The sequence below is a fragment of the Phaenicophaeus curvirostris genome, chromosome 6, assembly GCF_032191515.1.
Source record: "Phaenicophaeus curvirostris isolate KB17595 chromosome 6, BPBGC_Pcur_1.0, whole genome shotgun sequence".
NCBI lineage: Eukaryota > Metazoa > Chordata > Aves > Cuculiformes > Cuculidae > Phaenicophaeus > Phaenicophaeus curvirostris.
Window position 1 is genome coordinate 6,901,662 of NC_091397.1, and position 14,542 is coordinate 6,916,203.

Consider the following 14,542-nt stretch of genomic DNA (forward strand, 5'->3'; position numbering starts at 1 on the left):
TCACTATACATCAAAACCACAAATAACCCTACATACTGTGTACATCAGTCCCACATCTCATTTTATTAAACATGTCCTGGTTGCAAATTACACACACACACACACACAAACACACATATATATATCTCCATCTATATACATATACTATGCCCTGCTAGCAAAGTATACACACACAAACACATACATATAGACAAACATATATAAACACACCCCTTGAGACTGAATCAAGATGCCCTGTTCAGAATTCTTCCTTGAAAAGGAAATAAAATGCAATGTATATGACGTCAGTGCAGCAAAACAAACGCTGGTCCTGTTCCTGGTTCTAGAGATCTGCTGTGCCACCTGAACTCACTCGCTTCATTTCAATGGGCATCTGCTTTCTTGTCCCATTTTCTGATTTTGCTGCTTACCCACGCAACTCTTTGGGAAGAGAATAATTTGTACAACACATTTGCGTGACTGTGATAGCTTTCTCATGATCCAGAGGGAGTGGTAGGGGACGAATAATTAATAATCATTTCTGATCAGATACAAACATATTATACTTGAAATGCTCTTCTAATGAGAAGTTAAGTGTAGGTCTTTTAAGGCAAAGCCTGCATTTAATGTTCAAGGATGCTATTCTGGTAATTCTGCAACACATTGTCAGGTTGTACAAGTCACTTGCACAGGAGGTCAGGGGAGCCAAACAGTGTGACCAGAATTTTAAAAAGGTTGGGTAACTTTTATGACCATTAATAACGTTTGTATTGAATGCCAGCTCAAACTGTAATGGAGTTAATTAAATCTCCTGCCCCGATGTATAAACCAACTGCCTTAAGGCCCAAAGGAGGACTGCATGTGCCAACAACTCAGAACACTGAACAAACAAGGCACTTGAGGTACTCCTTTCTACAAAGCATGAGGTGTTTGTCACTGTGAAAGGCTGAATATCAAAGGAGATCTACCAAAGCAGATACATCAGAGCAACTCTAACATGACACTTGCTTTTTCCAGGGTCAAGAGAGACGCTAACTTGAAGAGTATCTACAGTGTCTGACAAAGTCTTGTGTTTAGTGTTCTTTCACTGGCTAAGGCAGAAAAAGACTGCAGCTGAGGAAAGTGAAATTACTTGCAAGATACAAGCATATTACAGGCTGAGACAGCTAGGCTTGTTCAGCCTGGAGAACAAAAGGCTCCAGGGAGAACTTATAGCAGCCTTCCAGTACTCAGAGTGGCGTACAGAAAAGCTGGTGAGGGGCTCTTTATCAGGAAGTGAAGTCAGAAGACAAGAGTTAAAATGGTTTTGAACTGAAAGAGGGGAGATGGTTTAGATATTAGGAAGAAATTCTTTGCTGTGAGGGTGGTGAGGCACTGGAACAGGCTGCCTAGAGAAGTCATGGATGCCCCATCCCTGGAGGTGTTCAAGGCCAGGTTGGATGAGGCTTTGAGCAACCTGACTGAGTGGAAGGTGTCCCTGCCCATGGCAGGTGGGTTGGAACTGGCTGGAACTTCCAACCCAAAACATTCTAGAATTCTATGATATTGAGAAAGGAAAAGCAATTATTAATAAGTGAATTACAGCAGATTTACAGACGTGAGCCTGCTAAGCCTTACCAGAACTCTATGCATTGCATAACTAGAGTCTTGTCACCTGTGTATGCACAGCTTCCAAAGAAATTCCCAAGATCTGCAGGATTTGAGCCTGAAACAGTAAATCATTTATGATGTAAATCGTCACATAATTCCTGCCAGGAGTTGGAAAAATATGGCACACCAGCATTCTTTCCATACACTGCCCTTTTGTGCAGATGCACAATTATATTAAAAGTGCCCTTTAGCTGCATTATTTTTTCACATACTACTCTCTTGGGCCCTTGCAACAGTATCTCATAGACCTATTTCAGGGAGAGAAACCTGCAGTTCGCAGTCTAGGCACAGTCTTGTACTTTATTCAATATGATCAAAAGCCATGTATTTTATCTTTGCCTCATCATTAGAAAATACTATAACATGCATGGTAAATTTTAAAATGGGGCTTACCATGCATTTCAAGAGTTTGTTCAGCTCTCAGTAAGGAAATGATTACTTCTAAAGTTTATTTCAATTTATAGAAAGGCAGAAAAAAAGAATGATTCAGAAACATTCCTATCTCCAGCTTCCAAATTCCAGGTGCCATGGGCACATACTGTTTTGACTCTGCACCCAGGCCTGAATACTTTTAAACCATTCTTAAAAGGGAGCAATAAGCATAAAATTAAAGTTTTCAATCTCTCCTCCCATCCTATTGCTCCAAGAAGAGGCAGCAAGAATGAAACTGGATTCAAGTTAAGGAAGGGAGAGTGGAGGGGAAAAGAAGCAAAATACATGGAAAGAAACCCAAAGAAATATTTACCTGGTGTAACTACTGTCATGGGTAGGTCACCGTGACAGCATCCCTTTAAGAATTAACATTACTACATAAACCTGTATTACCCAGCCCTTTGTGCACCTGACTGTGTTCAATGAGGTTTTGTATTTCACTGTTTTTTTTGGCAAAGCTTCATACGCTCTCAACCTTAAGTCAACATTAAATCCAACTATCCATTTATAATAATGAACTCTGTATGCAACAGCTCCTGACACACTGCATGAAAACAAGCTGACTCAAATCCACAACTTCAGAGCAGACCACGCAGCTTCTGAAAGAAGCCACCATACTTGGAAGAAAGTTACTTACTCCTTCATTTAGGAAGATTTCAGATGCTTCATACTCGGTTTGTTTTTTTTACAGCACAATGAAGAAAATGTCCTGCTTCTGCATGACTTTTTCTTCCTTGTTGGAACAGATGGCGAAGGCTTACAAATACATGACTGGTATTTTTATAGTGACTCATACCTCAGAGCAACAGGCTTCAGACTGCGATAAGCAGCCAACCAAGATGGATGTTAGCTTACTTGAGGAGCTGTATGACCATAGAAAACAGAAGCAAAAACTGCAATCACACATTATTGTATTTAAAACAGGTATGCTTATATTTATAGGAAGCAATGCAAATGTAGATGTAAAGACAATTGCTTTAAATCTTGACTGATATTTTATACTCAGCTTCAAAAAAGGTGCAAAATTAGTTCCTTTTCTGTCATGTTGGGGTTTTATTCATTTCACTGAAAGGTGGTCTTATGTTTATACCAATTAGTTTCATGGCAGTGAAACACTAGCATGAATTTGAAGCCAATGAATGTATCTTAATGTTTTACAGGTTTTATATCAGTAAAGTGAAATTCTAAACATAAATGGTAACTCTTACAGGCGCCACATACTTCATGTCTGTCATCAGTGTATTTGTGCAATGTATTCTGTAACATTTCTGGTCTCTTCAATGCTTCCAGCAGAAGAAGCAACTCAGGGTCTTCTGTCTTTCTTTTGCTTTCATCTGTATCTGTGTAAAGAAATGTGTCCTACAAGACTACAGGTAACAACAGCAAATATCAAGTGACTAGCAGAAGTTGGGGGGTTCTTAAAAAATAACTTATGCTAAAAGTCATAGTGGGTAACTAAGACACAAGTTTTGAACAAGAGCTCCTCTTTTGAAACTATTTTTACTGTGTATTGCTGAGAAAGTCCATCAACAGAAAGACAAGTAATAATATGTAGCACTCATCTATCTGCTGTGCTAGACAGATTTTATGTAAGAAACTTCAATATATTTTACTTTTTTTTATTAAACTATTTCTTACAATATTACAGTCATATATTTTCATTTATGTTCTGAGTTAAAATACTATTGAGAACACTAAGTCAATTAATGAAGTTGTCTTTTGAAGCTAATTGCAATATGAAAAACATGCTTCATCACCTCCTATATTAGTATTTACCTCAGCAAATGCATAACTTGGGTTATTTCATTCTTTACATTTTCTTCTACGTTTTTCAGCAGTTCTAGATTTTGGCTGTGTCAGACTGTTGTCAGAACAACTGAAAACACACATAATTATGAACTATTCAACAGAGTCACTTCTTCAATATTCTTTCATTTGAATGTCTAGAAGTTTTATGTTAAAAATGTTAAAGCTCTAAGGCACAAAAAATATATAAAAGCTTATTTTATCAGGTATGAAAAGGCAACTAACTTGAAGGCAAAACAGCCTAATCCATCTAATCAGCTATAGCAAAAATGTAAGTCAGCTAAAGAAGGAAGCAGGAGGCTGTATCGAGATTAAATTCAAATGATGCTTCAGATGTAATGAATGTAATCAGAGCACATTTTTTTGCAAGGACACTATTTGAAGATTAAACAAAAGACAGAAGAAAGCAGGGCTGAACATTTTCTGGGAAGTTTAAAATTTAGGAGGGCTGGAAGTTCATGTACAAATATTTTCATATACATACACACAACCAAAAACATTCACAAAACCACATAATCTTCGGCAATGAAATTCTATCTCTAAACAACCTGTGTGGAAAGGATTAATGTTACTGTTAGATGGAACTGAAGGGTCTTTTTGTTATCCTGAGTTCTCAAAGTCATGAAAGTTGTTCTTTATGCTTTCCTATAGTTTGGAAGCTGGGAAAACCTATTACATGGCTCAGCACTTTGAACCTAGTATATGCATCAGTTTTCAAGAGCATGTCAAGCAGAAATGAACACTGCCATATCGGGATAGCCTGCTACCCTTCACTCCTTAAATTACAGGCTTAAACTATCCAGAAATTCCAGCTAGTACCAAAAGGCAGTCCACGCATGTGTCAGTGTTTTGTACTGGCAGCAAATCATTTTGCTAACTAGAGAGCTGGGAAGGAGACAACAACAGTAGTGCTACCACAGCCTCATGCATACACACAAACCTCTGAGGCCAGACACAAAAACCTCATGATATTCAAACCTCATGGAAAGAGAGCACCTTCAGTCCCTCATGATCTTAAAAAATCTGTGCCAAAGGTCTTTGTTCTAACTAGTAAAACCCTAAATGGTTTCTGCCGGACAGACCAGCTGTCCTTCCATGGTACCACAAGGATTTTGAGCATTTCAGGTTTATTGCACCACAGCTGGAATGGTAACTCCAAGCTTCTTTGAGAAATTTTAGCTTTATATGTCACTTATTTCTTCACCAGAGTCATTAAATTGTGGACTTCTAAACAGAACTTAGGATTTTCTAACTTTTTTTACTGGTGGGTTATTAATTGAAAAGCCACCTGAAAACAATTTTCTTCAGTTCCTTCCCCAATACACAAAGTCACATTTGCACTTCTGCCTGTTCCTGATTATTTGAGAACAATGACTATGACAAGTTTTGAAAGTTGCCAGCTAGAGGATAATACAACAGTGTCTTCATTATTAAATGGCTAAGAAACTGACAGACAGCATTTACTTTAGGAATTAAATGGGAGCATTCAGCACATGCAGGCCCAACAGAGTAAACACTGGGGCTCTGCCTGCAGGAAAGTCTTCCAAGTATTTCCCAAGGTAACTTGAAATAAGTTTAACTTTTGCAACTCTAGGACCTTAGAAGCATCTCTCTATAATGACAGCATATGAAAAAGTCCAAATACTAAACAACCCTGGAACAAGGTTATGATGTATGATATATAGATATTAAAAAAAAAAAGAAGAAGAAACCAATAAAAGATCTATCTAATAAAGATTTCTTTAGAAGTTTAGAGTGCTGAACCTGTACTAATTCAACACGCAATGGTTCAGGACATTTACATTTCTGTCAGAGACCATTTCTCAAACCTGAACTCAAAACCAGTCCACACTATGAAAATCAGACTAAATGAGTTAATTTGAACTCTCTGATCAACTCAAGTAAGATCATAATTCTTCTGATGACCAGTTCACAAGCTTCAGGATAATACCTGATGTTGCCTATCAATGTCAGTCCAGCCAAGAGTGCAAATACATCTACAAGAATGTGCAAGGCTGCATCCCCTCAGAGCCCCTCAGCTTCTCTCTATTGCTTTTCTCTCACGCATGCAGAAGCAGCACTAATTTTTGTAGCTTGGTGCTATAAAGTGCTGCTCTGCAGAATGCACAGGGATCTCCTTTGCAAGTGGACTTTTTGCAGCCACCCCAGCTCACCTTTATTTCTTGGATAAAGTCCAGCCACAACTTTGATTCTCACTGTTCCGTGATAGAGAACTGTGTGTTCTTATCTCCGTGAATACTTTCACCCTAGGAAATTCTGTTAGCATACTTCACTGAATAGACAGACGGACAAACACATCTGTTTCCCTAAGCTCTGCCTGTGCTTCACTCTCCTTTCTCCTGGTGACACTGCAGGAGAGCGGAAGATGTGGGCTGGCATGGTTTTAACTCCCACAGCCGTGCTGCAAAGCAGCTCTCATCAGATCAACTGAGAGAGCAGAGAAAATAGCATGATATTATGCTGGTGCTGGTGCTTTAGCAGTGGGAGCCAAAGAAAGCAGTGAAAGCCCCTCCTTAGCCAAAGCCCTGTTGTACGGGTTCATTTACTGCCAGTAAATCAGCTGGGTCTGACATCTTCATATATTTTCTTGTAAAGATGGCATAAAAGACAGTTATAAAGGGGATGGGGGGAGCTGTTGGATTTTTAAGGCAGCATTCTGTTTGAGCTAGCTTCATTTCAAATTCAGGGTTAAAATTCTTCCAAAAAGGCTATTCAGATGTTCTGTTTCAGGATATAATCATCACTTTTACACTTTTACACATGTACTTTTTTGACTTTAATATGCTTCACAACTCATACTGTAACAGATACAGCTCCTATAAGTCAACCTTGTAAATAAGGTCGACATTCTGCACAATTCCTACTTTAAACTCTAGACTAACTGAAGGATATTTCATTAGCACTTGCAATGTCAACAGCACTGTTTATCTTTAGTGCGATGGTTCAGTTTCTATTCATTTTCAAGGCACAGAAAGCCAGTCTCATTCACTAATTTGATGGCTGCTACATGTAGCTAAAGTAGCATTAGCATTTCTATCCCTAATATCTTTCACATTTCTAATAGTAACTTTCATACTGCTTTAGACATTAAGCTATAGAGATGACAGGAAAAAAAAAGAAGAGACCAGATTCTCTCCCACTGCTACAGCTACTCTACACCATTCATGGAGCAAGCAGATTTTTTTTCCTCTAAGCAACCATTTAGGCAACACTAGTGTGATAAGCTATTTACTTTTCAACATATATATTAATTACAGCAGCGAAATTGTAGGAAAATACTGAAATACCCTGTGGTAATGATCCCTTATCAAGAAAAAGAAGAAAGAATTTCACAACTTCTGTTATCTACAGGCAGTCACAGTATTTTTAAATTGTGAATGTGACCTTCCAATATTATCAAACAGTACAGTTTTGTCTGTCAAATCAGATCACCTGGCAACAAACAGAGCAACTCCTTGCTCACCTTAAGAATTTTTCCTTGCAGGCAATTAATTACTGAAAGTCAATTTTCAATCTGTGTTTCTAATGAGTCTTAGAGTACCACTTAGATCAATATTGACTTGATAAGTCTACATTTTCAGTTGACAAATCCTACAGTACCATTTATGTCCTTAGAACTGCAAAACTGAGCATGGAACAGTTCTACTCCACAATCTGGCATCAAAAGGACTTGCATTACACTCAGCCACAGATGGAAAGAGTACAGATGAACTCATCTGTTACAGCTTTTCCATTGAGTTTATGCCACAGAAATTAGACCCTTAATTTTTGCCACAGTAGTAATGTACATACATCCATTTTCTCTTGTAGGTGAGCACGAATCTATTCTCCCAGAATCAATGGTCAATACTGTTTTAATTAACAAAAAAGTTGTAAGATCAAAGTCATTTACAGAAGACGCTCCTGTCAGAAAGGTTACACTGGAGATGACCAGCAGTGGTAACATACAAGACAGTTCCCCGTGGCGTGCCCACCTGGGAATTCACCGCCTGGTGCAAGCCCCTTGTCAAGGAGTTCCCCGGGATCCTTCCCACTGTAAGAACAGACCACGCGGTTTTGACAGTCAGAGACTGATTTCAAAGGGAAACAGTACCCTGCAACGCAAGGAATTAGAAGAAGCAAGTGAACTATCTGCACTCAGTCAAATGGGAAGTTCAAGCACATTGAACAGCTTCAGCAAAGAGAATGGCAGCGACATTTCAAGCGCCTGCCAAAAGCCTCCTGTGAAATCAGCCACTTCAGCAGTTTGGACACATCAACCTATTTCTCCTACAAAATGCACGCCAACCTGCAATAAACTGAACTTTTACCCATTCCCTAACAAAAAGGGGCCTAGAATTTCTGAAGCAGCAAGGAGGCTTGGACTATATGTCTCACAATGAAGACACTCAGTAATACATAAAACTCAGTCAAAAAACTTGACTAAAACTTAAAAGAGCAAAATAGTCTTCCTAGTTACAATGATTGGCCTGCTGAGGTTCTACTACTTCCATGAGCCAAGAAAGATCCTTACCGTAGAATCTGTTGGTTTATGGTACAGTGTAAAATGAGATGTTCTCATGAAAATCATGGCAGATAACTCACTTCTGTTATTTGAGATGTAAGATTGATTTTATCTTATTCTTTTCCTGTTTTCAGGTTACTGATTTTATCACAATATCTGAAATATCTGAAAGAGCTAGAGCAAAGAGTAGTAGAATTACTGATGAAGCTATTAGGCTAAATTTCAGTATGATATATTTAATTAGATAATAAACAAGTAACAAATGAAACAGTATTGAAGGTGATTGGTACACTTAACATATGATTTCACTGTTCACTTTGGTTAAAAAAATATATTCAAGATACTTCCTGATGTGTATATTTTTAAAATCAATTAATAAAACCTCTGCTCATTTCTACTGTTGTCTTAACCACACAACTACACAAACAGAACTGTAGAAGTACAGCTATTTTTTATAAAAATAGGCTTTAACATCTTCTCTTGTGGCACAACTGCACCCCAAACCTATGCAATTTTTTAAAAGTGAGCAGTTATTGCTAGTCTCCCCTCCCACAAGATCTTTGAAGGATGAAGATCCTCTTTCGCGGGTGCTTTCCTATGACAAACACACAAGTTCCACACCACCTGCTTCTGGCTGCCAGTATTCAGAGAGGTCTCTTTCTCAAACACAGACTTCAGAAAAAATGGAGACATCAAACGTCTCCCCATTTTATGCTGACATTAATCTCAAGCTATACATCTAGCAGCCACTGGCTCTTCTAACCCATTCCGTATCTACCTGAGCCCCAGTAGGACAGCAAAATGAGGATCAGGTGGATGGCCCGGAGCGCTCTTCATGATCCCTGCAGATAGTCTGCAAGCACACATCCCCAGTGATCACAGCTGTCTCAATATCAAACTATCTGCACACAAAAAAGTGAGCAAAAAGATGCTCAGCTGTGGTTTATGTCCTCTTTCTTCTCAGCAAGAACAATAAACCATCCCCTCATAAGATATCTTACAAAGAGAGTTAATGCCAATGTGCAAATAAAATCCTATTGTCAGAGAGATAATGGTTTTATCTCTTTCTAAGACAATATACCATTTTCTTTGCATCCCACACAACTTCAAATCATTAAACATTCATATAATGCCACTGACTTTTGTTGTGTTTGATGGAGGATGATGTTTGCACATACCTACAGAGCCTACTCTTCCACTGCAGAAGATTCACATTTCGAAGTATATCTCAGTTAAGTCCACAGAAACAGAAAAAAATATCATGGAATATAATGCTATTTCACTCCCACCGACCAAATGTCATTTTCTTGATGCCACTCAACAGTCTTAGACTCAAACTTTGTAGTGTCCCACCACCAGCAGGTAGACTGGAACCTGTCCCTAAGTGACAGTCCTTAAGACAGTGCTCAAAAGCACTAGCTATTACCAACAGTAATGAGTACATCACAGTAATTCCTGAAGAATTTTCCCCTCATTGTCACTTAAATGGATGCCATGCAGAGGGATTTTGATGGGCTTGAGAGCTGGGCCTGTGTGAACTTAATGAAGTTCAAAAAGGCCAAGTGCAAGGTCCTGCACCTGGGTTGGGGCAATCTCAAGTACAAATACCAGCTGGGTGGAGAATGGATTGCGAGCAGCCCTGAAAAGTAGGACTTTGGGGTACTGGTGGATGAGAAGCCCAGCATGAGTTAGCAATGTGTGCTTGCAGCCCAGAAAGCCAACTATATCCTGGGCTGCATGAAAAGTGTGACCAGCAGGTCAAGGGAGGGGATTCTGCCCCTCTACTCTGCTCTCGTCAGACATCACCTGGAGTCCTGCATTCAGTTCTGGAGTCCTCAGCACAGGAAGGACATGGATATGTTAGAGCAAGTCCAGAGGAGGCCACAAGGATGATCAGAGGGCTGGAGCAGCTCCCATAGGAGGACAGGCTGAGAGAGTTGGGGTTGTTTAGCCTAGAAGGCTGCAGGAAGACCATACCGCAGCCTTCCAGTGCTTAAAGGGGCTACAGGAAAGCTGGGAAGAGGCTCTTTATCAGGGAGTACAGGGGTAGGGCAAGGGGGGGACAGTTTTAAGCTGAAAGAAGGGAGATTCAGATTAGATATTAGGAAGAATTTTTTTTACTGTGAAGGTGGGGATGCATTGGAACAGGTTGCTTAGAGAAGTCATGGATGCCCCGTCTCTGAGGTGTTCAAGGCCAGGCTGGCTGCAGCTTTGAGAAACCAGATCCAGTGGAAGGTGTCCCTGGCCATGGCAGGGGTGAAAGAACTGGATGATCTTTAAGGTCCCTTCCAACCTAAGCCATTCTATAATTCTATGAGAAGCAGCGGAACAAAGACAGATTCCGGAAGAGCTATTCATCTTAGGTCTTCGTTTTCAATTATCTGGCTTGCCCAGATCACTTTCCAACTCAGATGCTGATTTCTGCTTCTGGGTAAGCATGAGAGTTCAGTAAAGAATCATAGCTACTTTTTTTTTCTATTTTTTCTTCACAGTGATTACAGCATTTAAAGAAAGATTAGAAAGAAAAAAAAAAGATCAAACACAGATATGCATAATGGGTATCAGTACAATAGAGAGAAAATGCTAGATAACAACCAGCCCACGTGAAACAAGAAACTACCTGGAGGGAAGTATCAAAGGACAATGTGGTTTTTAATATATGTGGTATGCATTAGCTTTCTATTTGCTTGTCTTGCTGATTAAAGATTATACTGATTTGTACTGCTGCCCGTCATTATACTGGAGTGTTATTTTTGTTATATCTCCAAGTCTATAGGCCACATAAAGCTAAAGGAATAACTGAAAGAAAAATACCATGTTAGCAAGGGGCCACTATTATAACTATTCAAAATTTAATTCAAGATCATTTCACCTAGATACTTGCAACAAGAGAACATTTTCAACTTGTGAAAATGTCAGCAAATGCAATTGCAACTTTTAAATCGGTATCACAGAAAGTTTATAACCTTATCTAGCCACTTACCTATTCTATAAATCCTTTTGAACTAAATTAGTGATATCATTTTCTGCAAACACTTTTAAATTGATTTTAAAGTGCTTTGACTTAGTTATCTTAATTAAACACAGACCTTGAAAACCTTGATTTAAAACTCAGTGCAGGTTTATGCACAAGCTAAGTAACTAACTGCATTGTAAGAACTTTCATACAAATACTTTGTCCTTTCCTGAGGCATCTCTAGCACATTATTGTGCTTTGTACTGACTGGAACTTATCTAGAAAAGACAAATAATGTCCCAAGGACATTATGGAAGAACAATCTAAATTCTTTTATTTGTTAGTGGATTAGTTTTAGCTGTGAGAAAAGTTGCTACAATTACACTTCAAGAGACTGAAATATCACACAGGCACATTGTCTGATGAGAAAATTATTTTTTTCCTAAAACAGTTGTAGTAAAAATGAAAGAGGGAGACATGATAAAAAATTGAAAACTTCAAATATAGAAAGTCCTAGTTCTCAAATGCACCTGATTTTCAAAACACTTTACTGTTAACTTCTTAGTGTTTGGAGATCACAGGACAGCAACTTCCATCACTCTGTTACCACAGCTTTAACAATGTTTCAAGCATGGAACTCCAGACTGCCATAAAAGCAAGTTTACTGTATTTTATTAGTAGGCAAACTTGACTGATTTATGCACATAGGGGAGCCTAGAATCCTGAAATTCTAGTTCAGTGTCCTGTTCACAAGCTTATGATGCTGGTGTGGTTCCCAGTTCAAAGCTGCAGTATGCAGCATCGCCACCGAGTGCATGACTACCTGAAGAAAATGTTTTACATAAGGGTGGTGTTCAAAAAACTTGCAGACGTGGCACTTTGGGAAATGGTTTAGTAGGCACGGTGGTGTTGGGCTGACAGTTGGACTGAATGATCTTAGAGGTCTATTCCAACCTTAATGCTTCTATAATTCCATGACAGCCCTGCAGGCCCACCCATTTGGGAATAACTAATATTCTGGTGCAATGATTTCAATCATACATGAGAGCATTTAGAACAAAATTTCTTTGCTGCTGGAACAGCTGTTACATGAAAGAATTAACCCACATGAGTTAATTATTTCTAGTGTAACCCATTAGAAGAACACTTATGTCTTTTACAGGCACCAAAAAGATTCCGGGAACAACCCTCAACCCTTTGAGGGGCTCGCATACAATACCGCACTGGTTAGCCTACATTGTACAGCCAAATGTCTGTGTAGACGCATGCCCTGCTCCTGCTCTAATACACTATAGGGGCTGGAAGTGAAAATCCAGCAGCACCTCAGCTTGAGGAAGTTGATAAGTACCCGATTTCCCCCGTATTCTTCCAGCCCAGTCTCTGAACCCAGGTTAACATTTAACAGCCTGACAACGAGGCAAGAACCTGAAGAGGAAACATAAGCCCACCCACTGAAGCTCACCTTGAGCACTGCTGCACTCAAACAGCACAGCAAAAAAACCCACACATTGATTCTCCCTGGCATCTTCACAGCATCTCAGCCTTTTGGGAAACACTCCCTCTCAGCACTGACAGGAATTTCAGCCCCTTTTGCCTCCCAAATGACAAGGTGCAGCTGAGCGGTGGCTGCAGACCCTTCAGTCTCCTCCAGGCACTATCTCATTATGGAGAGAAGCCTCACTCAGGCAGCCAAGCACCTTGGTGACTCTCTCCACCCTCTGCCAGGGAACAAGTAAACCCAGCTAAGCTATAAGCACAGGGACATCAGTACCTGTCACCAAGAAGAAGTTTAGATTGGGTATTAGGAAAACTTTCTTTTCTGAAAAAGTGGTGAAGCATTGGAAGTGCCCAAGGAAGTGGTGGAGTCACCATCCCTGGAGTTGTTAAAAAAATGTGTGGATGTGGCACTTTGGGACATAGTTTAGTAGGCACAGTGGTGCTGGGCTGATGTTTGGACTTGATCTTTGAGGTCTTTTCCAACCTTAATGATTCTATGGTTCTATACATGATTCTACACGTGGGTCAGGGCAATCGTCCGTTTCCATACAGGCTGGGGGATGGTGTGATTGAGGGCAGCCCTGCAGAGAAGGACTTGGAGGTGAAGCTGGACATGATTCAACAATGTGTGCTCGCAGCCCAGAAAACCAACCATGCCCTGGGCTGCATCAAAAGAAGGGTGGCCAGCAGGGCAAGGGAGGGGATTTTGCCCACCTACTCTGAGACCCCACTTGGAGTCCTGCATTCAGTTCTGGAGCCCTCAGCACAGTAAGGACGTGGATCTGTCAGTGAGTCCAGAGGGGGCTGGAGCACCTCCCATATGAGGACAGCCTGAGAGTTGGGGTTGTTCAGCCTGGAGAAGGCTGCAGGGAGACCTTAGAGCAGCCTCCAGTACTTAAAGGGCGCCCACAGAAAAGCTGGGGAGGGGCTCTTTACCAGGGAGTGCAGGGATAGGATGAGGAGTAACGGTTTTAAACTCAAAGAGGGAACATTTATACTGGAAATAAGGAAGAATTTTTTCACCAAGAGGGCAGTGAAACACTGGCACAGGCTGCCCAGGGAGAGGGTGGGTGCCCATCCCTGGAAACATTCAAGGTCACATTGGATGGGGCTCCCAGCAACCTCATCAAGCAGAAGATATCTCTGTTCCTGCAGGGTGGGAGAGGTTGGCCCAGATGTCCTGTAAAGGTCCCTTCCAACTGTGAGAAACACTCATTCACTGGTAAAATATTAAAAAGGACAAAGTCTTCAAAGCAAAGGCAATAATATTTTTATTTTACAATTCAGCGCTTAATTGGATGCCCTTCTAAAAAGGCATAATGCAAAGGCTGGTTACAGGAGTTTTATACTGGTTGGACATACATATTCATAAAGATTTCAAGAAACACTGGTTACATATTCAGGGAATATTGGTTAAACATACACAGAACTCACATCACCCAATCTCAAATGTACATCACAGTTCCTTTGTGTCTTCAGAATCCTTTGATGCTCTTTATCTTATCTCCTTACTCATCGTCTCCTCTTGGTGAGCTCAGGTCTGCCCTTTCGTCCTGCTAGGGGACTGTCCTTGTTTCAACTAGTAAACAGGCTAAACTCCTGTTACAATCACATCCTTCATTACTGCAAGCTGGCCAAGATTTGCCTTCAGTATATATACTAGTTTTAGATAAATAACAGTGTAAGTCCTCAAAGAA

At 40.1% G+C, this 14,542-nt stretch overlaps 1 protein-coding gene across 1 annotated transcript; it reads left to right on the forward strand.

Moving 5' to 3' along the window:
- The first annotated feature begins 2,564 nt into the window (after nt 1-2,564).
- C6H9orf152 (chromosome 6 C9orf152 homolog) lies at nt 2,565-8,342 on the forward strand. The gene is given in 3 exon segments (XM_069860424.1): nt 2,565-2,985; nt 7,699-8,222; nt 8,224-8,342. Coding segments are annotated over 3 exon segments (813 nt in total). The 5' UTR covers nt 2,565-2,756; the 3' UTR covers nt 8,284-8,342.
- The last annotated feature ends 6,200 nt before the right edge of the window (nt 8,343-14,542 follow it).